General features: G+C 38.9%; 1 protein-coding gene across 1 annotated transcript in view; it reads left to right on the top strand.

The window, feature by feature from the left end:
- Window positions 1-1,580: 1,580 nt before the first annotated feature.
- BRDT (bromodomain testis associated) overlaps window positions 1,581-23,534 on the top strand; it is a 24,849-nt gene continuing 2,895 nt past the window's right edge. Inside the window, exons 1-16 of the mRNA XM_019474906.1 lie at window positions 1,581-1,772; window positions 4,027-4,164; window positions 4,903-5,032; window positions 7,170-7,342; window positions 8,458-8,829; window positions 10,388-10,516; window positions 10,726-10,914; window positions 12,184-12,371; window positions 12,447-12,739; window positions 12,916-13,029; window positions 13,761-13,892; window positions 14,820-14,887; window positions 16,118-16,289; window positions 17,028-17,140; window positions 18,462-18,603; window positions 22,503-22,576. Of these exons, the coding sequence (XP_019330451.1) occupies window positions 1,581-1,772; window positions 4,027-4,164; window positions 4,903-5,032; window positions 7,170-7,342; window positions 8,458-8,829; window positions 10,388-10,516; window positions 10,726-10,914; window positions 12,184-12,371; window positions 12,447-12,739; window positions 12,916-13,029; window positions 13,761-13,892; window positions 14,820-14,887; window positions 16,118-16,289; window positions 17,028-17,140; window positions 18,462-18,603; window positions 22,503-22,576 (2,619 nt within the window). The remainder of the gene's footprint in view (window positions 1,773-4,026; window positions 4,165-4,902; window positions 5,033-7,169; window positions 7,343-8,457; window positions 8,830-10,387; window positions 10,517-10,725; window positions 10,915-12,183; window positions 12,372-12,446; window positions 12,740-12,915; window positions 13,030-13,760; window positions 13,893-14,819; window positions 14,888-16,117; window positions 16,290-17,027; window positions 17,141-18,461; window positions 18,604-22,502; window positions 22,577-23,534) is intronic.

The following is a 23,534-nucleotide window of genomic DNA, read 5'->3' as shown; positions in this document are numbered from 1 at the left end:
TGTCCTCTCAAGTGAAATCAGTATTATGAAAAATACTAGTAGTTTTGATACCTGCTTTACTGCAGACCTCAAAACAATCTGATCTTGTACTAAATTTATTACTGATGTAGTGTCCACGTAGGTATGCTGGCTCGTAGACGAGAACTGTTCCTGGTATTAACTCCTCAGGTTTGATAAGTTTTCCTTATTTAAGGAAAAAGAAAACTTTTACCTTGATGGCAGTACTGTTCAATGAAAGACATCTGCATTCTGTAAATGACTAGACCGAACACATGGGGGAGAAATCAGAACAGCTCTTCAGCTTCAAGAGCTGTTTGAGAAGAGGCATGCTTTTGAATGCTGAAATAAAGAACAAAGATGAAAATGTAAGATGTGCGACATGTAATGTCTGATGGGATGTTACAGTTGTTGTAAGAGTGGGGCATAGATACTATTCTAGCAGCGTGCTGATAACAGTAGCTATCTAGCTTATTATGACCTTTTCTGAAACTCATGAAATACTTTATACCATGATGAAAATCAGGCTATCAGATCTTTTTTTTAGCAGAAAGAAGGACAAATTGAGAATGGAATAAGTAATGCTTGATCGAATTAATGCACAAAAAGAAACCGTTACATTGGTAAACCAAGGAACTAATGTTAGAATAGAAAATATGGCGCTTTTTTGTCTTAATGGGGAGAAGAAAGAGACTTGACTGAGTGTCTGTAACTCAATGATGAGCTAAGAAGGAGGGCAAGGACTGGAACTTCTGTAACTGTGCTTGGTGAAGGTCTTGCCTAGCTTAGTGCTGCTGTTATGCACCCCAAAACACAGCTTCTGCCATTCCGAAGTACCTGCACGTTCTGCTCCAGCACAGCAACACTGCACTGGCTAAAGACAAATTACCATGGCTGCTCCTTGCAGTATTCTTTAAATGATCCAAAACTGTTTGGTGAGGGGAATGAACCTTTTCTAGTCCTCTGGTACATAACAAAGCTGATGCACAGTGGCAGAAAATACTGTTGTGAATATACACAAACTTGAAAAGCACTGTTTCAAAATACACTTACGCTAAAACATTTTCTTGGCAGTTGTAGGACTTCTGTGTGGTGACTTGGCTGAGGTGCATGAGGAAGGTAATGCCTACTATTGCCGTGTGCTAAGTGAGACTTGCAGTGCGTGCTGTAAAGCTGCTGCTTAGGTTAAACCTCTTCTATAGAACCCCATTTGTGGAGGGGGGGAGGCAGAGGATGTATTCCTAGACTTTGATAGATGAACCTTGATGAGGAAGCTTATTTCTAGGGAAATCTTACAGATCTCAACGTGCCTTCTCTGTAAGCCTTTACAAATATAGCTGTTTACAACCTAAAGAACTGACCTCCGGTGGTCCAGCGCATCCAATTATGCACTGTAAAACAAATGTGTCTTGGTTAAACCATGAAGGCATGCCTGTATTGACACTCCACAAACAGAAGTGAACATGTAAACAGCATTAAATCTAGTTATCTTCACTGAATACTACTTATTTTTCTTTTTTTTTTCCCCCAGGTTAGATGTATAATGAAGATCTCTGAAAAGCAGATATACAAACTTGCTAAAGATGTCTGTTCCAAGCCAACACAGTTCTATTATTATTAACCCTCCTCCTCCAGAATATATAAATAACAAAAACAGTGGTTGTCAAACAAACCAACTTCAGTACTTACAGAGGGTGGTCATGAAAGCCATGTGGAGACACAACTTTTCCTGGCCGTTTCATCAGCCTGTAGATGCAGCAGCACTGAATCTTCCTGTAAGAACCATTTTTGAATTGGAGTATTAATTAATTAAAGTATTAATTAATAAAATAAAGTATAAATTAAAGTATTACAGGACTTGTGAATTAATGTTAGTTTAAAAGAGTTTTTTGTGATGCAACAGATTGTGGAAGACTACTTCTGCATATGAACTGCTTTCATTAATCCAAGTCTGCAAGAAAACTGTGTTTTCTCTCTGGTTTATACTAAATGCTGCATCTTTCTTCATTTGCTTTCTGATCTGAGACTGTAGTAAATCAATATTTCTAAGGGATAAGAAGAATGCTTACACAGGCCTCTCGAAGTTTCTGGATGTTGGTGTTCTGTCTTGTCTTCTTTCCACCTCCCTGCTGGTTTAGCCATATTTCTTAACACTGCATATGATGAGTACTTGTTTTTGCCTTTGAGTTTTTTATTTTTAATAGGAGGCGGCCAGCCTCTTTCAGTGTCAAATACTTTATGATGGGAAAGCAGATCTGATTGACCCTAAAGTAAATAGGCAAATCTGGATCCAGTTTGATGCATAGAAGTAATTACACTTGTAGTGCTTCTTAATTTCACATCAACTTTGGCATCTTGCTCTGAAGCTTCTAGAGGAATTAAATGATCCTGCAAAAATAGGGAAGAAAAAAAGAGGTATGGTGTTCTCATCATACCACAGCAGTAGAACGTTCTTCTAGGAAATAGAAGACCTGATGCTTAAATTCTTGTTCTGTATTGCCTTGTGGGTTTTATTTATGTTACTATTTAATTGCAACAAAGCGAATGATGATAATATCTTGTGACAAATTTTCTTAATTCAGGTATCTTTAGTCTCCAGTTTTGGATCACCCCAGCTTTTTCAGCCAAATGAAAACATTGGTTACTCACACAATGGTATTTCAAATGACCTGGCAGATACTGCTCTTCTTAGATAAGTAGAAAGGTGTTAAATAAAACCATGGTACATTTTTCTTTGATTCTTCCCCCCCACCTGCCCCAGCTTAAGCAATTGTATCTAGTTATCTCAAATTTCCAAGACTAATTCTACAAAATCATTCCTTCTGTGAAGAGCAGGCAAAAGCCTTTATCTGCAGCTGTTTCTCATTACAAACTCATTTGGTCAGTTTGTCCAAAAGCACAAAGTGACTATCTTTCTGTGTCTTTTCTTACCCTTTTTCTTTCTTGGAAGGATCTGTCACTTAAGGTTAATATTAAGGGTCATTCAATCAGAGTTGTAGCAACATTTGCAGCTGGCCTCCGGCCAGTTCTGCCTCTCTGGGTTTCTACGGCAGCCACTTGATGTCTAAAAGTATGTGTTAGTTCAACCGCTGCACAATAACAAGCAAACCTCTGGCTCCATGGCAAGGACAATGAAGGTATTTGCCTCCTTTGCCTCTCTCCTCCAGGTGTTAGAGGATGCAGAATGGACAATATTTAATTATTAGCTGCATTATTTAGAAGTTTTCTTGCTTTTGTTTTGGTAAATTCAATGGTCTGCACTATGATGTATTTAGCTTTTTTTATTGCACTGAAACAGATTGTTAGGACAGCTTTAGAAGACTTGTGAAGTAGTAGTAACTTCACACAATTACAATGTATGTGTGAACTTAGTGGGGATATTCCTGTTCTGATTATTTAAATGCACCAGCAGGGAGTTAGCCTCATGCTCTTAATCACAAGCTTTTAGCCATGCTACTAAAATAATCACAATAGTTCACATTCCAGCTGCCTTTCAGTCATATTGCCACATCTTCACTAGTCTAACCCTGAGAGGAGAGCCAATATAACCCAGGGGATGAAGTATTTGATCAGCAACTGTGAAAACTTGGCGGCTTCTTTTTGTCAGTGACCGAGTCTTTGTCTTTGTCAAAGTCTGTCTTTGGCTTCTTTTCCCCCGTTCTGTAAACTGGAGTGCTACTTCAGGTAAATGGCTTTGAGGTAACAAATGAGAAGTACGTATACTTTTCATAAGTACTACTACCAGTATAGCTCCAAATCCTATTGAAATAAATATTCTTTGGGGCTTTGAACAGTGGATGTTATATGAAAGAGAAAATATGAGGTGAAGAGCCCCTGAACGCTTACTTCTGTGGTACCTATGACTATAGAGGAAAGGTTTTGGGGCTTTTTTCTTTGAATAAAGTATTCCCTCCAACATAATGCAACTCCCCTCTCTTGCAATTTAACTTTCATAACTAAATGTGTAAGAATCGTCATGTCCTAATATTAAAGATATCTGTTGTGTGACTACCTCTTTCAAAACCACAGGATTATTACAGTATTATAAAGAAACCTATGGACTTGAGCACCATTAAAAAGCGTCTGGAACACAATTACTACACAAAAGCTGCGGAATGCATTGAAGACTTTAAAACGATGTTCCTAAACTGCTACATATATAACAAGGTATGCGGAACACGAGTAACCAATGGTATTGAACAATAAGAACAAGTCTAAAACAAGCAAAGGGTTATTAGAGCCTGCACTAAATCAGTCAATGTCTTCACGATTTTTTGAAACTATTTTCTCTGGAGGGTGGAGGGAGCTTTGTGGCTAGGATTGACTGAGGGCATGTAAGCGAAGTCTAGTCTGCTGTTACAACTGAGCGCACAGTCTTGTCTGCACAAGGATTCTGGCTGCAAAATCTTTGGGTTTTAGTTGCAGAGCTCATGAATAGCAAGCACCGTGTAACTGCTCTACAAGTTTAAGGCTAGCAACCCTGAGCCATGCTCCACTCCTCCAACAAGTTTAACCTAACTTGAAGTGCGAGCATCTCCCTGCACTTGGATGTTTGTTGGCTGTGTCTTACTATCTTTAAGCTTCAACAGCTTTCTTCAGAACACGGGAATGAGTAAGGGAGTTACAGATCTGCCCCCTTTTCCCTTTGCTGTGGGAAGTATGTGGATATAAAGCAAGTAGGACTGTGCAATGGGACAGCGGGAGAAGGAGTATTTCAATAATGAAGCAACTTGTATTAAAGTGAGTTGGGGGGGCAGGGATGGCAAGAACTTCTAGACCTCTCTGGTACTGGTGGCTTGTTTCAATCTATTGGAGTGGGATTCTGTAGACTGTTTATCTTACAAGGTAGCCCTCCGTTACTGCAGCCTCTCCTTTACTCTCAATGTTACCGACTATATTTTGCAGCCTGGTGATGACGTTGTGTTTATGGCCCAAGAACTAGAAAAAGTGTTTATGCAGAAAATAGCCCAAATGCCACCAGAAGAAAGAGTAGTGATTCTCAACAAAGGGAAGAGAAAAGGAAAGAAGCCAGAAGGTAAGGCCTGTATTATATCTTGTACTGTTAACATGTTAAACAAGCACAAGCGGGGAACAGGGAATCCTCCGTAGCTTGTCACAACTCAACCTTGGAGCAGTCAGGGTGTTCTCCACTCTTCCCAGAACATATCAGACAAATAACAACATTGCTACAAGGCTTTAGCAGATTCAGTGCAGCCATAATTTTTTTTTATAGGTACTAGCTAAGTTTCCTAATTTCTACTACTGAAGTGTGTTTAAGAGGGGGTAAAAATCGGAATTAACAACTTCATCAGTAGTGTAACAGCATAGCTTCACAGGCAAACTTCTGGTGAAATGCAGTGCTCTTGCCCACAAAAAGCATGATTCAGTCAAGACTTCTCAAACTTATGAGGAAATTACATAGTAAGTGCTTGAAGTGACATTGGGAAGCCTAATTGCAAGGGGCCAGGTGATTAGTTGCAATTTATTACTCATCACTGACTTCCTATGTCTCTTTAATTGCTCTTATAACCTGTTTCACTTGTACAAAGTGCTCATTTCTACATCTAAGCTCTCAACATTGCCAAAGAATAAATATTTATGATAGAAGTAAGACTATGCAGTGCCTGGAATCATATGTGCATTTCAATGGGTTAATTTGGAGACCTCCACGGTAGCCTTCCAAATCGGCCTTCAGGTACTGCTGTCAGTTGTTGGGGAAATGTTAGCTATGTCTTGAAAGAGCTGCAGCACTTCTTTACCCTGATACCTCTTAATTATTTGCCTTCTGACAGCCGTAGAGCGGTGATCTTAGCTGGCTCGGTTCTTTCTGGGTCACTTAACAATGTTCTTACTATTTAGCAATGCAACTACACAGCTCTCCAGGGTCTCCCGATGACTTCATTTGCTTCTTTTACTGCCGTTTGTGGTGTGGTGGTTCTTGTTGCTGGTACTATCTGAAACAAATGTTTCTTCAAAAGAGTATTACAGTTTGATAGATCTCTCTAGCTTTCTCCTCAAGGTATATTTGAGGAGCAACACTACCTTTCAGTGATCTGTAGATGGATATGGAAAAGCAGTGGATTTCTTGGTCCTTTCACAAGAATTTTTAGGGGGTTAGGAGGAAGAGGAGGATACCTAGCTGGCTTCCGGCTCTTACTAGCTTATTTGAGTAAAACCTCAAGCAATTCATTGCCTTGGCAAAATAAGCTGGTTGAACAGGTAGAAGTGACTCCCAGAAGAGACTTCTGTTGAGAAATGTGTTGGAAGCTGAGTTAGCTTTTTGGTTCTCAAATGATTGCAACAATTTGTTGAGACGCTTTCGTAACACTGTCTTGCTGGTATTAATGCTGCTTAAGTCCCCTCATTCCCTTTGCACACACAAACATGCAGCTTGTACAAATTTTGAAATGTTCTAAGTGCTTCTTTCTGAATTGGATAGTAGAGCACAGTGCTATGATCAAGGAAATATTTCTGTCCTGTCTTTTGCAGACTTTGGCTTTAGAGACAGATCTATACACACAGCTTATTTCCCTTTTTTCTAAAAAAAAAAAGGCAACTGACTTCCATTTCAGAGAATGTCATGGTGTTACTCAGCGTTGCGTTATATAAACTGATAGGTGTGACCATCTATGGGAACTAAACAGAATCACAGAGCTGGAAAAGACATTAGTAATCTAACCAGCCAAATCAAATACAGAATTGGTCTAAACTGTCCTCAAATCAGTGATGGATATCTGTAATATTGCTAAGCAATATATGCAGGTCTTAACTATGCTTAGGAAACTTGAACCTTCATGATGCAGTTTGCACCCTTTGCTGCTTGTCTTTATGTGTATGTAGAAAACAACTCAATTCTCTTCTTGGCAAGAACATTTTTACAAGGTACAGGTTTTAGTGTGATGCCTCTTTAATCTTCCCTCTGAGGTTAAGCTACAGCTTCCTTGAAGCCAAATATGCGTAACCTGGTACAATATTCTAGCTGAGGTACTAATGGTGCTGAGTAGAGGAGGACACCGATGTTGCTATATGTAACAATGCTCTTGTTTGTACTTATTTGTATAGTTTGGGCGTGGAAGAGTGGTTCTGTTGACAACTGTTCAATTTGATCATGAACGAAAATAACTGCAACATTTAAGATCTAACTTTAAAACTTTCTGTTTTAAAATAACCAGAAACACAGCAGCCCAACCCTGGGACTTCAAATGAACAAAGCACAATGCAGAAACAAGCTGAAAGCCGTGAGCAGCCTCCCGTGATGACTCAAGAGGTACATCAGGTTACACTGGCTCCTTTGTCTGCAGCTCAGCTGACTGCTTTAATGCCAACTGCAGTCCCTATAACAAAGGTAAGTTTCCTCAAATAACTTTCAGAAAGAAAGGTATTGAAATTGCTGCTTCAGGCACTAACAGCAAAACCATAGGAGCCATGCTTATTGCAATATCTTTTCAAAACTTCTATTGTGATAGAAGATAGTAAGAGATCTCTATTAAATCTTCTAGGTCTCTACTAAATAACTGGGCCAGTATTAATTCTAGAAACTAAGCAGAAATTGGGATGACTGCTTGGTGGTACTTTTCTTATAAATGTGGCTTTAAAATGTTGTTCTCAAAGAAACAAAGTGAACTTTGAGATGGTCATTCTTGAAGTGTACTACTATACTTCTGCAGGCTTCACCTTGATGTAGAAACTCTTCTTTCCTTGAGGTGTAGATAATGGGTTTAGTATCAAAATAAAGCTCTTTCTATTTAATAACTTCTCGTGTTTTCAATGTAAATCAAATGCTTGATTCCCAAAAATAGCATGTTTGTTTAAACATTGTATAACTAGCCTGGAAGGTGTTTGTAGCTCACAAAAGCAAATTCTTGTTAACTGCAATCTGAATTGTACGTGAACATCTGACACTTTCATCAAATAAACACTCTTCTATTGACTTAGTTTTGGTTTTGCTCTTCCAATGAGGAATAGGCACATGTGTCAGGCTCTCCTACAGTGTATATTTACACTTTACTGAAGAGTCTGAAGACTGATGACAAAGCACACATTGTATCGCTTCCAAACCAAATACCACCCAGGCTAAAGAAAGAGATAAACCTTGTACATAAGGCCCTCAACCAGGCTTCAAATGAATTGCAGTAATTTTCCCCCTTCCCATGGCAGTCGTCTTGTGGTAACTTCATAACCTACCAGCTTCTTGGAGTCTTCTCAAATGGCTAAAAACTGACCACAACCTGACCTGCAGTACCCCCTGTTCTTTCCTTTTCATCTAAGACTGAGCTTGGTGTGCTGACCTTGTAAGGCCTTGCAGGTTTTCAGTCTAAACGTGTGGAAGTACCACATTCTGCTCTGGCTTAATAGCTGTAAAAGTTCTGACACTTTTTTTTTTTGCTTAGTCTGAAAGCTGACTATTCTCTGACTGTTCTGGACACCTGTATTTTAGACGGTAAACTTGTCTCTTCCTAGGCAAAAAAAGGTGTGAAAAGGAAGGCTGACACTACAACTCCTACTACTTCAATAGTCACAGCAAGCGGTGAATCTTCTGCAACATTTAATGAAAGAAAAGCTGTTAAAGCATGCAGAGGTGAAAACGAATGTATGATACCAAATAAGCTTCTGAAGAGATACTTGCCAGATTCTCAACAGTCACCTGAAATTCTTAAAAAGATTCAGTTGTCAGAACAACTAAAACATTGTAATGAAATACTTAAAGAAATGTTTTCAAAGAAACATGCAGCTTATGCGTGGCCTTTCTTAAAACCCGTAGATGTTGCATCTTTCTCATTTGGTGAGAACCAAGGGACCACCAAGTGTCCTACAGACCTGGGAACCATTAAAGTAAGTATATTTCAGAGGGAATTGGACTATTTGTGTGCTTGCTTGAATAACTTGTGTAATGACTGAACATGAGCCGGCAGTGTGCCCAGGTCAAGAAGGCCTATCTTCTTCTGAGGCATTGGTAACAGTCTGTGAGAGACAGGTTACTGAACCTGCTGGTCTGGTTTGATACCGTTCTTATACTGGACTGAGACATACTATTACAATCTTCACCCACGTACTCATGTGTATAGAGCAAAACCCGGACACACTTTTAAATTAAAATCTCATGGAACAAACAGGACTTTTTTTCTTATTCTTGAAGTTTTGTGAACCTAGAAGTCAAATGAAAACAGTGGCTTTCCATGATTTCATATGGTATTCCTCCTAGAAGCAGGCTGAACGCTGCTCAGCCGTGCAGTGGACATACAGTGTAGTTGTAGGACAGGTTTTTGGCGGGACAGGAGATGTTGAGTCCCCATCCCTGGAGGTATTTAAAAGACAAGTAGATGAGGCGCTTAGGGACATGGTTTAGTGGGCATGGTGGTGTTGGGTCGATGGTTGGACTCGATGATCTTAGAGGTCTTTTCCAACCTCAATGATTCTATGACTGGATTTTAATAGTGTTAGCTGAAAAGGTGTCATGAAAGCTGCTTCTCCTTCGAAAGAAATAACAGGCATAGAAACCATATACACTTATCTCTTTCAGCAAACTAAGCCACAGCTCACTGAAGAAAGTCTTCTAAGTCTCATTGTGACTATTTGCATAGTGGCTAATCTACTTATTTGTTGAACAAGCTAATATAAGTAGTGAGGGAATTACCGTCTCCATGAAGCACTTCCAAGCAGGCTACATGTTAAATACCTTCAGTCTATATACACGATGCTGTTGCTAATGCTCTATAAAACAAAATGCAATTCTGTAATGTCAACTTCTGCTTCTCTCTGAATCTCATTATCCTTGGTGAAGTGCCCTGGAACCTCAACACTGGATATTTACGTGACACCTTTCACACTTTCTGTGAAAAGGAACCCTTCTAGATGGAGATATGTGGCCAGTGCTTTGTGAACACTGGGCACATCTGTCTGGAGTTGAAGTATTTAGCCAAGTTAAGATCTACCTTTGTGGGCCAGGTTGAATTTCAATAGTCTATTGAATTATCCTGAAAACTGGCTTGCGCAATATAAAGGTTATTTCCCAATTTCTAGCCAATTACTTTGACTCAAACAATTACAGAATAGGCTTTGTATAAATACCATGCTTAGAACTGGAAACGAGTACTGAGTACATGACCAAATAAAATCACCCAAACATTGTTGTCTTGACCTAGTGCTGAAACTAGTACTACAAAGTCCTTACAGCAATTACAGTTAGCAGATCTCTTTAAAAGAGGAAATTCCCTTACTTTGTTAAAGGGACAATGTTGAAATGAGAAGCAGGTCTTTCCATAATGGTTCTTGCAATATTTACTGTCTTGATACAAGCTGAACCTGATACTGGATGTCAAATTTCTGCCAGTTCATGGTGATGCTCTCTACTTTTAAGCCCTAAATGTGCATTAATTTTCTTTTCCTCTAGAAGAAAATGGATAATTTTGAATATAGAGATATACAAGAATTTGCTACGGATGTTAGATTAATGTTCATGAGCTGCTACAAACATAATTCTCCAGACTGTGAAATAGTTGCTATGGCAAGAAAACTTCAGGTGAGTTATCACTTAAGTCAGACTTGAAAAAGAGTAGGACTATAAGATTCCTTTGTGGTCGTCATCTCATGCCCTGACGTAGCATCTACTAACGTCACAAACTGCTATGTTGCTGTGTAGTTCTAGAAAACAAGCAACAACTTCATAATGCTTTTAGAAATCTGGAAAACATGCTGACCTCTCTGCTGTTCCCAAACCTAACTCTTTAGGATGTTTTTGAGATGCACTTTGCCAAAATTCCTGATGAACCTGTTGCAAGTATTCCTCTGCCACAGCCTACAAGAGACATGACAGAAGCTTATTCCAGTGAGAGCAGTGATGATGACTCTTCAGAAGAAAAATCATCTGAAGACACTGAACAGGAGAGAACAGCGCACCTTGCAAAGCTTCAGGAGCAAGTAAGCATTAGTACTCAATCTGCATGACTGTTACAATCTCTCTGATAGTGCCACTTGCAATTGTCCGTTCTAAGGCTTAGCACCAAGAATCAGTATTTAAAAGATTTCATAGTAATTTGTCTTTCTTAGTACTATTCCTGTTTGGAAGCGCCTCCAAATGTTGAGTGAATAGTGCCTCAGCAAATACGAACTGTTTATAGTGAATCATTGCTCTAGTACTCTTGCCTACCATTTCTTCAGATGACTCTCAAACTTCTAAAAAAGAAAACTGTGTTGCTGTGGTATGATGAGAGCATCCAGATACTCCACACGTAGCTTAGTGGCGTATTCTTCTAACAATGGCATTTCCTTCATATGGTTGAAGAGCTCTGTCCTTTCGCTCAGTCTCTTTTGAGCCACACAAAAGCAAGTCATTAAATTCTACTTCAGAAAGCTCAGCATGAAGTAAAACAGAAGGAATCTCATGCTAATGTGAAGCATGGCTTTGCTTCACTGGCTAAGAGTGGAATGGGTCTCGCTTTTGCTTGAACATAATGCTTTAACCTGCTGCTGCTGTATCTACGAACTATGGGGGGAAACTAGCATTTGTTCTGCTAGTCAAATGAGGGACAGTTCAGTTTTCAGTATTTGTCAGAGTAGCATATACATCATCAATTTATGAATATAGACATGAGGACAACCAAAAGTGTACAAGACAGTCTTTGAAATAGTGACGTATTTCAGTGCATCTGAATTCTAATTCTCATCATCTGTCTATCCTCCTTCCAATTCCTTTGAAGTTTAAACAAACTTGTGTTAGGTCTTCCTCTGAAGCTGTTAGTATGTCCCAACTAGCCATTTTATATTACAAAATATCTGGGGTTTACGGGTTGAAGGTGCACAAGCCCAGTCCCACTAGCCTAATTCAGTAACGTTGTAGGGGTCTAACCTAATAAGGCACTTATGTACTTCCCAAATGCTTGAAATTAAAGAGAAGCTGCTGGCTACTCCTACAGTGATTTTTGCTTTTTTTTTATTCTTCACAGGATGCTAGAAGACCTATGCTGTTAGAAATGTCTGCATAAAATAAGTAGCCTTACATCTTCTATATACATAGTCTGTGACTAATGTATAACATAGTAAGATGCTTGGAAAATAAACCTCATTTGGAAAGCAAACATCCTATTAATATCTGCGCAGCTGCCACAAATCTCTGATGATATTTAGGGCCAGTTTATTGTTCATCCTACATTGCCTAAGATTATCAGCATTTTTTTTTGCTTTTGATAGCTTAAAGCTGTTCACCAGCAGTTGCGGGCTTTGACCAGAGCATACTTACCTAGACTGAAAAAGAAAAAAGGGAAGGCTAAAAGGGAGAAAAGTAACAAGAAGGAAAAAGCCAAAATAAAAAGCCTGATTCAGAAGAAGAAAAATCTAAAACACAAGAAGAAATCTAAGAAGAAGCTGTCTTTAAACTTGTAAGTGTGGGGGGCTTGTGTGGGTGTCAAACTATTTTAAACTGCTGTTACTGCAGTACACTTTTTTTCTTGCAGTCAATCAAAGAAAACCATGCAGCAGGTCTTGTTGGCACATAAGTCAGAAGATGAAGATGGTGCCAAACCTATGAATTATGATGAAAAAAGACAGTTGAGTTTGGACATAAATAAACTCCCTGGAGATAAGCTTGGGAAAGTAGTCCATATAATACAGTCAAGAGAACCTTCACTGAGGAACTCTAACCCTGATGAGATAGAAATAGACTTTGAAACTTTAAAGGCTTCAACACTCAGAGAACTAGAGAAATATGTGGCAACCTGTTTGAAGAAGAGACCAAGAAAGGAGCGGGGTATGTAGCATAAATGATGCTTTAAAAACAACAACAACAAAAAAAAACCCCACCAAAACAGCTAGATAAATGATGCTTTAAAAACAACAACAACAACAAAAAACCCCCACCAAAACAGCTAGATTTGTTTTTTGTTTTCTGTTTTGCTGCAATGTGAACTTCTGTTTCACATGCAGCTAAAAAACCAACAAAGTCAAAAGAACAACTGAATTCTGAGAGGAAACAAGAGCTAGAGAAGAGACTACTGGACGTCAATGGTCAACTAAACCCGAAGAAGGAGCACCTCAAGCGTAATGTGACTCTTACTTTTATTCATTTGCAACAGAGCTGAAATCAATTGCAAAGGATATGTTGTGGGGAGAGGGAGGAGGCAGGCCAGGGAATCTTTATAAGTGGCATCTGGCTCGTTTACAGGGAAGAGCTTAAGCTGGCACTTAACAAAGACTTGTGTCCAGGGAAACAGGTATCCATGTAGCGTCTAATTTTCAAAGCTTCCATCAGAGCAACATACTTTGAAAAAGCTTTTTGACTGCAAAATCCCTACAAACTGAGTTAAATCAATCCTTGCAGATGCGAAATAGTCAGATGGTGGGGAGGTGGCAAAAGATGACAATTTTGGAGTACATATGGCTTGGGAAAGAGGAGGGTTGGCTATAAAGACCTCAGCATGCAAGTCTGGCAGCAGCAACAAGCACAGAAACAGGCTCTTAACAGCAGGAAAACTTAGGGGGGGAAATTGCTTGAATTGTGTCTTAAGACAGCACAGTTTTAACCTACTTCAGGATTGTAAGTTGTGTGACTACAGCCTCTCCTTGGCTATTTCATTCAGCTAGCTTGCTGTTGGTAAATCTCCCTCGTCTATAAAGGTCTCAAATCCTCTGCTAAACAGACAGTGGACAAGGAAATGGCAGAAGATGAAGTCTTATATGGGAGAGTAGACCTAACAAGGTTGATCCTAGTCTTGTATATGAAGACTGCTCCACTGCAGGTCGTTCTAAATTCTTTCTTTTTTCTCCTGCAGTTGAAAACAACGCTGAGTCCAGTATTGGACCAAGCAGGCTGAGCGACAGCAGCAACAGCAGCAGCTCCTCAGACTCTGGAAGCAGTACTAGCAGTGGTTCTAGCTCCTCAGATAGCAGCGACTCTGAATCGGGTCAGAAAGCTTCCTTTTGTGTTTGTGTAGGCAAAACATGTGCCTTCTCAATTAGCATCTACTGTTCTACATGCTTACCAAGGACTTCAGTTACCCCTGTAGGTTTGCTCCATGTTGAAGGCTCAATTCCAGTGCTATTAAATGAGTGTCTTTTACCTACCTAATTTGTAAGTTAAAAAAAAAAACACCACTACAACATCCACTCAACTTATCAGTGAAAAACTTTAGGGACCAAAATCAGCTAGCAAGAGATCTGTGTATCTAACCTGGAGACTTGACTATTAGGCTATAGCTTACTCTTTGTGGCTTTGATTCCTTTTTGAATGTGTGATTTACTTTATTTTCATCTTCTAGTCTGCAGCATGAGGGGCGCCTTACCTTGTGGGTAAGGCTTAGTCCTGAAGCTGAGGGACAAAAGTGCCAACAGCATTGACTGTAGAGCCACAGTCTACCCTGGTGCTTAAGCTGTCTCAGGCTTGTTCAAGAGACATTACAGTGCTGCAGCATCAGGATATCAGAATGATGTTTCACTCTGTACTTGAAACTCTTTAGTTTTCTAGGACAGAATAGATCTGCCGAACTGGAGGTCTACAATGTAGATATCTGTATGAGGTAACAGGGTAAGGTGAGATGAACGCTCAACCCTTTGCAGTGTGAGGAAGCAAACAGTGAAATCACTGATGGCAGCCAAGACCTTGATCCTGCAGGAATCTTTGTGGTCTTTTTCTATATCTGGGAGAAGTTCTCTAAACACATCAAGCTGAAGTCAGAGTATTCAAATAAGAATGTTCCTTTCACTGTGAAGTTTGACTCTCTAGGTACAACTGCAACTCACATCTTGTATGTGTGAATAATGAAACATATGCGAATGACTGATTTTAATTTTTTTCCATCCCCCTCCTTCTGCCCACCTCGCTGTATTTACAGCTACAGAAACCTGCTCAAAACAGACTGGAGCCAGGCAGAACTGTCCAACTTCTATGGAAAAGCCGAAGGTAAACTGACTGGAATGGATATAACATTTTTGCCCTAAACAAAGTTATTTGTTACGTACAGTGGTACTGGAAATGACACAACTTTATCAGGAAATATTGAATATGGCTTGAATGCTACTTCTGTAGGACTGATTTACATGGAGGTGTAAAATCTGATGTTTGTTAAAAGTAGCTTATGCATCTGTATAGAAACTGATGTACTAGGAGAACTCCTGAGGCTTTTACCTCTTACAGTCATTGTGGTAATTCCGTGTCGGGTGAAGGAGAAGGGAAAAGAAGATAGGGGCAGAATGCTCCATAGGTCCCTCCCACCTCAAAAAAGGAAAATCCTTTTCAACTTGATCTTTGAGTATAGAATTAACCTTACAAACAGCGCAAACCTCACTTAAGTATTTTTTCCTTGATCTATGTGAATAAGCTCACTTCTACACCTGAAAATAAATAAATTGTACAATATACTAGTCATTTTCAGGATACTTTATAATTACTTATTACTATGGTATTATTATAAGCAACAGCAGTTTTATCTAGAAATAATTTTTAATGCCTCTAAGATTGAATTGTTCTATTCTTGTATATACAGTGGGTGTTAATTCTTGTCGAGGTTAGCTGCCTTTCACAATTTCCCTTGAAGCTACCAGAGATAGAGACCTCGGATTTCAAAGCAAGATCACAGCGAAGCCTTCATTCTTCTTACAATAGACTTGCTTTCACTTAAAGTGCTTAGCTGGATACAGGAAACTAGGCTGCAAATTTATTATTCAGCTGCTCCTTATGCGTCTTCATAAGCAAAGACTGAGGGGAGGAATTATGCAACACCCTTTTCTTTGTTTAAAAAGTGCAGCCTCTGCAGTAACTGAATGACAGCAATAAACTTGAAAAAACAGGATACAGGAATTAAGCTTCAGCTTGGTCATTTGTAACAGCCTCTAACTGACTTTCTGAGTAACAACAAACATTATACTTCAAATCCTCATATTACATATTGTTTTTGTGGGGTTTCTGTATCTGTCAGACCAAGGCAGTGCACTTCACCTCATGGGTTGGGTTTTTTGTCATCTAAACTCTTAGAAAATGCTAGATTAGTATCATGATACAAGGACTACTGAATCCTGTAAACAGTGGAAATGAGGTGGTAGTGAGGAAAGGGGATCAAATAGCTATAAAAATTAAGATTTGGCTGTATTAACTACTGCAATCTCTTTCTAGAGAATACTGATGTGTTTACAGAGGACATTCTGCAATGTTGTTTTGCAAGCACAGCCCTCATCTCTTACTAGTGGCTTGCAAAATCATGGATCATGTGAAGTGCAGCAGCCACCTCCCACTGTACTGCAGAGGCTTCAGCCTTTACAGAATAGATCACTTAAACCATCAGAACAAAATTCCCAGTCTCCCTCAGGTAACTTCTTTATGGCATAGAAGCAGGGCTATATTTGACTGCTGAGGAAAGAAGGGATGGCAGAACTAATGTTTGTGTTGCCCAATAAGCTTATCTTGGGGTTTTGGAGGTTATCAAGTGGGCAATAGAAAAAGTCCTTGCAGGGTATGGATTATAAAGAGCATGACGTAAACAAAAGTGTGGGAGCACTGGGGATTGGCGTTTCAGATTGGTGGGGCAGAACAGTATTAAAACAGGAGGAGGCGTTCATGCCTCCCTCCAACGAGATGGAAAATGATACCCTAATGAACCTAGGGTTACAGGAAGCGCTAAACACCTTAAGGCAGGAATTAGATGCTTAAACCCATCACTACCACTCAAGTTCATGTCAGAAATCCCTATTAGCTGAATTTAAGGCTTGGTGCCATAGGCCCTCTGAATTGATTGCTGTTGTCTAGGCATACCAAATATTAAGTTGCTTAGAAACTTGATCCAAGGAGTTATTCTTTTCCCTCCCTCGCTTCAAAAGGTCTAATAACTTCAGACACTTCTGAGTTTTTGGTAGAAGACAGCTTGAGCTGGTAGCTGATTAACTGAGAAATCGATTAAAAACTAATTAAAAATAACTGTCTCAAATCATGCAGCTAGGATACATATCTTCATATCCAGTTAATCCACAGATCTAAACAGTGACCTAATTTTGAGATGTAGGGCTGCGCTTTGCATGTTAGGGGAAATCATACACTACTTCTTTCTCAGGTACAATCTCAGCTGTATCTGCTCTGCATGATGCTCCAGACCAGCAAACTCCTCAGAGTATTCCAAGGACAGATCAGTCTTCTGTCACCCAGTGCACACACGTTCTTCCAGAGGTGAATACATGCTTCTCTCCAATGCATTCATTTCAAATAACTTCTTTAAAGCATGTTCTTACTCCTTTAAGTAAGATCTAATGTAATATTCCAGGCTTGAATTTGAGGCAATGAAGGTCACTTAAGGTTTACAATAAAAGTTAACTAAAACCCCACTGACAAAGTGATTCTTATCCTTTAGTAGGGCACTAACTCGTTGCCTGTTGGCTGCAACACAAAAGGAAAGAGTTTGATCAATATATCAAGTTTATAATGTACTATAAAGCTTATTTTTAATTTTCAGTGCTATAGCTTAAACTTAAGTAACCCTTGCATGCTTACAGGTTAAAAGCCTGCCCCGTAAACCTATAGTTTCACAAAAGAGATGGGCAGCTTATACTGTATGTTCCTGTTTTCTAGAAATATCAATCTTATAAGCTCAGTAGGACTCTGAAAAACTCTAGAGGCTACCCTGGAAAAGTGTGTTGCTTTTTCTTCCTGTTCCTCAAGCCATGGAAACTGGGGCTTTCAAGGTCATAGATGAGGGAATGAAATATTTAGTTGCTGTTGATTTCTGTCTTAATATGTTATTGGAGAGTATCCTGGTTAGAAGGGCCTCTGTGTTACAAAGGAAGTTACTGATGTTACTGCAGCAGCATGATCTCTTCCATCTTAAGATGTTTAACTATCTTTCTTTCTCAACATGGTTTCAAACATAGCTGCTTTAGCCAGGTTTTAATAGCTTTTATTTTCTGAAATGGATAGAAACTACCTCTTGAGTCTATGAGCACAAGAATGTGTCCTGCAAGAAAGGAAAGGGCAAGTGGCTTTTTTTCCCATTCACGTCCACTATCCAAAGGCAGCACGTAGTATATATTAAGAGACTCAGGTTTGTGTAACACCTTCAGCAGTTCAAGGGGATTGCTACACAACCTTGCACAGAGGAAAGAAAAACTACCACTGAACTGAAGTAATACAGCTGCGCTTCACCCTGATCCATAAGCTAGAGTGGAGCAACTGGCTTTACAACAGTAAAAGCCAACTTCTAGTATGTTGTACCATGTTAAGGGTTAAAGAGCCTGTATCAGTTCCTCATATTCCACCCATTCCATCACTTGGGATATCTGAGCAGTTCATGTTCTAAATTGAAAGTGTTAATGTAAGAACTTGCTTTGACTACCATAATATGAATGAAATCTAATTCTTTCCTGGTGCTTACAGAAGCTAGAGCTGCAACAATTTACCGCTCTGAGCTTCTAAATCTTTAATCCTGCTGCTGTACAATAAGAATCCACATGTTTAGCACTTCAGAACATATTTTGAAGTCTAACTTCTCTTCTAGGTATCCAACACAACTTCCCAGGTTGACAGTGCTGATTGGAGTAAACAAGCTGAGAAAACAATACATCTAGACAAATCAAATAAACTTCAAAACAAGGCCAGTGAGAGAACTGCTGATTCAATATCCATAAGTCAAGAACAAAGTATGTATTGTCATAATAAAAACTGTAACTGATATCAGGGGTGCAAAGTTAAAAATGTGTATGAACCTGGTTTAAAGAAATAAAATGCTGAACACTTGTACATTAATCAGTTTGCAGAATAATGGAGGGAGTGCAGTTTGCCCTTGCTCTTTTTTTTCCTCTCTTGATTTGCTGCTTTTTAAAAAAAAAAAAAAAGTTAAATGGATGCTTGGTTCTTGTTCTGTGTTAAAATATATAAAGCAAATGATTTTTTGATTTAAGAAATTAGCTTTCTGAATTTAGTACTAGGGATCAGTAACCCAGTCTTCCGGGAAGTTTGAGAGAACCGATGCTCCAATCTGTCAAACTTCACTGGCCTTTACGCTGTCTTCTGCTGAAGCTTCATGGAGCTCTCTTCCCAGGGCACTTTGTGTGTATTTTGAGTTACCATCTCCAGCTCTTGGTGACAAGGATCTGACAGTAAAGCAATGTCAAACAGGCTTTCACTATGGAACAAACTTGTAATTATTACAAGAACACAGGTTCCCTGAAAGCTGCATTCCATGTAGAGATGAATCGGACTTCATACATATTTCAAACTAATGAATTCTGAGCTGGACACTGAACATCCTAGTGCTACCAGACATGATTGTTTTGGTTCCTCCTTTATTCTTTCCTCTCTAGACTACCTGTATAGGCTTGAACAGGGGAGGGAACAAGCTTCTGAAAACTTGATGAAATTAAAAGGCACAGCCTTCTCACTGATGAACTCTTTAATTGTTGCTAAAGAATAATGCTGGATGCTTGAGTTGTATTAAAGCAACTCTAAAAATTGAGATTTAATTCTCTAAGATGATCTGTTCAGTATTTTCATGGTCTTAACACACCTATCCATACATGTACTGACCCCCTTTGTTCAGACTTGAGCAGCTGGAGCTGGTACATGGGTTCCATGGGTTCAGCTAATGATCTCGACTTACAAAGTTTTGAGGCTGCCTAAAACTTGAATTCCTGTCCTGTATACTGCATGACTATAACTGTCAAGATCCTGGTGTTAATATGTTAAAGGGCTGGGAAAACAAGCAGGAATAAATCAAGCTCACTGTTTTAATATTTATAGGAAAAAAGCATAGCCAAAACTATTGGGGAAGCTTGCTCCCTTCCAAAGCATAGCCAAAACTATTGGGGAAGCTTGTTCCCCTACTTAATTGTTTACTGCTTAGTCTCTACTCCTCTTAACTTTCTATTCCTAATCCTCATTTAATTTGTACTGTTTCTATCTTCTCCCCTTTTTCAAGGGACAGTTGTGTGGACAGTTGTAGAGGAGCTCCTGTGTTCAGTACGGGAACTATCCAGTAATGAGACTCTGCCTCTGAGTACACCTGTTTCTATCTTCTCCCCTTTTTCAAGGGACAGTTGTAGAGGAGCTCCTGTTTTCAGTATGGGAACTATCCAGTAATGAGACTCTGCCTTTGAGTACACTTAAACCTCAGCGTTATGTTGCATAGCAGCACTTTTAACACTGTTACGTGAGTGTAGTTACCTGCCCTCTTCCATAATACAGTGGTGTTTGTTCCTGCGATGATACATGCCCCAACTGTGCTGTTATCTTAGCCTTTCCACTATTAAATCCTGTAGAAAACTGGAAGCGGGGGGAAATACAGGATTTTGGCTTTTGGTTTTTTAAACAACAACAAAAACTTTGCTAATCCGGAACTGTTGTAGGGCCTGTAATCTATTGATGGAATATGTAGAGAGTGCTCAGTACTATTTGTGTCTACTTAGATCAAACCAGGGAAACTCATTTTAGAATTGGATGCTTAGAGTAACTCATTGAATTTTGTAGCGAATCCCACTGTCTCAGGCATTTCTGTGAGGTTACCTGCATCTCTGAAACAAGAGTTCTTGATTTTAGACTTGTGATGCTTCTGATGGCATGGGTGCAAGCTTGGTGTATCGCTGAATTCAGTGATGGCTTGTTAAGAAGCTTAACTTATGAAGCTGGTAACCACAAGCCTCTCTTCAGATTAAAAAGCAGTGTCTCTCAATGAGAGGTCCTGTGAAGGCTGGCATTGCTGTAAGTAGCTCTAAAATGCGTGTTTCGAAGCCCGTGGCTGCAAATACTTTTGACACAGCCTCATATTCCTGTGTTATATCTAGAGCTTTAAGACAGACATGACTATAAATGTAAATTCATCTTAAGTCTGCTTCAGGTAGATCATCTTGGTGGGTATAACAGGTTGATCAAATTGATCTTAACAATGGGGTTAGACATTTTTGGGTATGTGAAGCTCTTGCTTTATTTTGGAGTATTCAGTGCTCAAGACTGTCAAGTTTTTATATGAAGATTCAAGCTGCCTGTCTGAGGATAAATGATTGATGAAAGAAAGATGCCTATTGTATTAAGAGGGACACCTTAATACACTAGTTCTCTACTCCAGAGGAGAACAAGTCTCTGATAACAGAATTTGATCTTTGCTTAATTGGACCTGGAATCCACAAGAATGGAGATACCAGGATTTGGAACCCTCTTCAATAGTACTTGAGAGACTTCAGAGGTCTTTCATCCTATGTTATTCCACTGTATAGTAAAAACTCTCCTGCTCAGTTGCAATTATACCATCTCAGAGGCAATACATGGGGGCATAGGGTAAAGGCCAGGCACTGTTCTTGTCTTGACTTTTGGAGGCTGTGAGGTCTTTCTTAAAACCCCTTTTATGACAAACTCGCTGGGGATTTGATACTCTGCCTTCAGCATTTTAGATTAAAAGATCAAAAAAACTATCCTTTGCATAAAAAACAAACCACAAAAAACACCAACATGTTATCTTACGTTTCTTATCAAACATTTACTTAAATACTGAAACATCTCAAACTGCAGTAGAGGATCATGGCTGAATGATATAAAATCTGTGGTGTTTATATCTGGGTCTAAAATAGTGGCTTTTTCAGAGTACATCTAGATTTTCATCCAAGAAGCTCTTTAGAAAGGGAATATAACAAAGTAATACATAAGATTTAAAAAAAAAAAAAAAAAACAACCAAAACAAACAAACACCAACCCCTACCCTACAATAGGTGGCTTTTGTTAACTGTGTGGTATTCTAGCCAGTCCCTAGTATTATAAAAGTCTATTTTCAGGCTTACCATAATGACTGTAGGAAATCGTATCTGTTCCTGCATTTAAAAAAGTTTTCTGAGGTCTTAAAAGGCTTGAGGAGAGCGTTTTTCACACAAAATAGTATGGACCTTCTACAGTAGCACAGCATATCAGAACTGTTAATCTGAAGTTAGTATTGTCAAAATAGCATTTTCGCTTTGCCTGTGTAAGCGTTGGGGGTTTTCTTCCCTCACAAGTAATAAACAGGTAACAGCTTGTAGTATTCATACATCGTGTAGGCTACTGGAAATGTGATGACTAGCCCTTACCGGCTGACCTATTTGCTTTTTTTTTAAAAAAAAAAAAAATAGGCTGGAGAGCTTTAGGCAAAATGAATTTACATGATGACTGAGGTACTCTTAAATAATACTGGAATCAAAATGGAAGAGGGCTGGGTGGGGAGGGGACAGGAGGTGAGCAACTGGCAAGGTGCCATGTTGAGACTTTCTGACCAAACTTTTTGGGCATTCTGCTGGGACCTCTCCTAGAATTAACCAGGAGTTAATTTCTCATCTATAGTTGAGATCAACCATTCCTTTCCCTGCCCCAAACTGGAGAGAAGTGGTCCAGTTCAGCTTAAGCTTAGGAAATGTTTGGGAGCGTTTCTGTCATTCTGAACCTAATAATAATAATAATAAATTGCAGTGTAAATTCTTAAATCAATTTCTAGAATTACTAGATTTTTGTCACTTAAATTTGAGGAAACATAGTGCATAAAATCAATATGAGTGAAAAACCTTTTTTTTTATTCTTCCATCAGGTCATTCTACACCTAATGATAAACCTAATGGTAAAAACATGCCGGAGCCAAAATCCAAAATTCTTCCAATAAAGGTAAGTGTTGCTCAAGTCTTATTTGAGGAGAAGAGCTTGAGTATACTTACTAGGATCGATAATTCCCTGTCCCGGGATCTTCTCTGAAAATCTTTTATGATTCAAATGTTTAGTGTCTGATAGGTCTTGGGCATTGTTATAACCTATACGGATTTCCCTCATTTCTAGTGCTAAAAACAAACAAACAAGTCTATGAGGTGTGATCATTTCAGAAGGTAAATGATGTAAGATTAAGTTAAAAATAACATATCTATATTGTCATTAAAAAATATGGCTTATCTCATCTAGTTTTAATATTTAAACTATTAGTGTTCCTTGATCTAGTTCTAGTATTCAAGCTATTAGTGTGATTTCTCTTGCTGATCCAGTAACAAAAATAGGAGTAGCGTGGAATATAGCCTTGGGTACTATTGAAAAACCTGTTCTGAAACAGGATGATACACTTTTGATGACATTATTATAATTGGGAATTAATCTGAAGGTTTTCATGAAATTTAAGCAAAATATTTCCTAGCATACAATAGGCTATCTTAAATGGAGGAACAGAGGAATTTTCTTACCTATTATTTAAATTATTCTGTGGTAATCAGCTATTTGAAAACATCAAATCAAAATTACTAGTCTAAATAACTGATCACGTCAGCCTCTGGACCTAAAAAGTTTGTATATAGTCTGTTGAATTAAAATATTCCTAGGATTTTTCTTCAGGCACTTAGCTTTCAGAAAGCTATTAACTAACTTACATATTTTTTGAATTGAATTCAGTATTTCCTTCATAAACACGTGACCTTCTACTAGAAGCAGTACTTCTTAAGAATACTGGTTTTATGCTGTTTTACGCTGCGAAGAAAATGGGGGGGGGGAGAGAAAACACGAGTATTTAAAACAAACAAACAAAGCCCACAAGCCTAATACTTAGATAACTATTGTTATCTAAGATTACATAGAGAAATGAGAT

This window comes from Aptenodytes forsteri, unplaced genomic scaffold, assembly GCF_000699145.1.
Source record: "Aptenodytes forsteri isolate BGI_AS27 unplaced genomic scaffold, ASM69914v1 Scaffold237, whole genome shotgun sequence".
Classification (NCBI taxonomy): Eukaryota; Metazoa; Chordata; class Aves; order Sphenisciformes; family Spheniscidae; genus Aptenodytes; species Aptenodytes forsteri.
The sequence above is the reverse complement of the archived record's forward strand: the minus strand, read 5'-3'. Positions and strand labels throughout refer to the sequence as shown.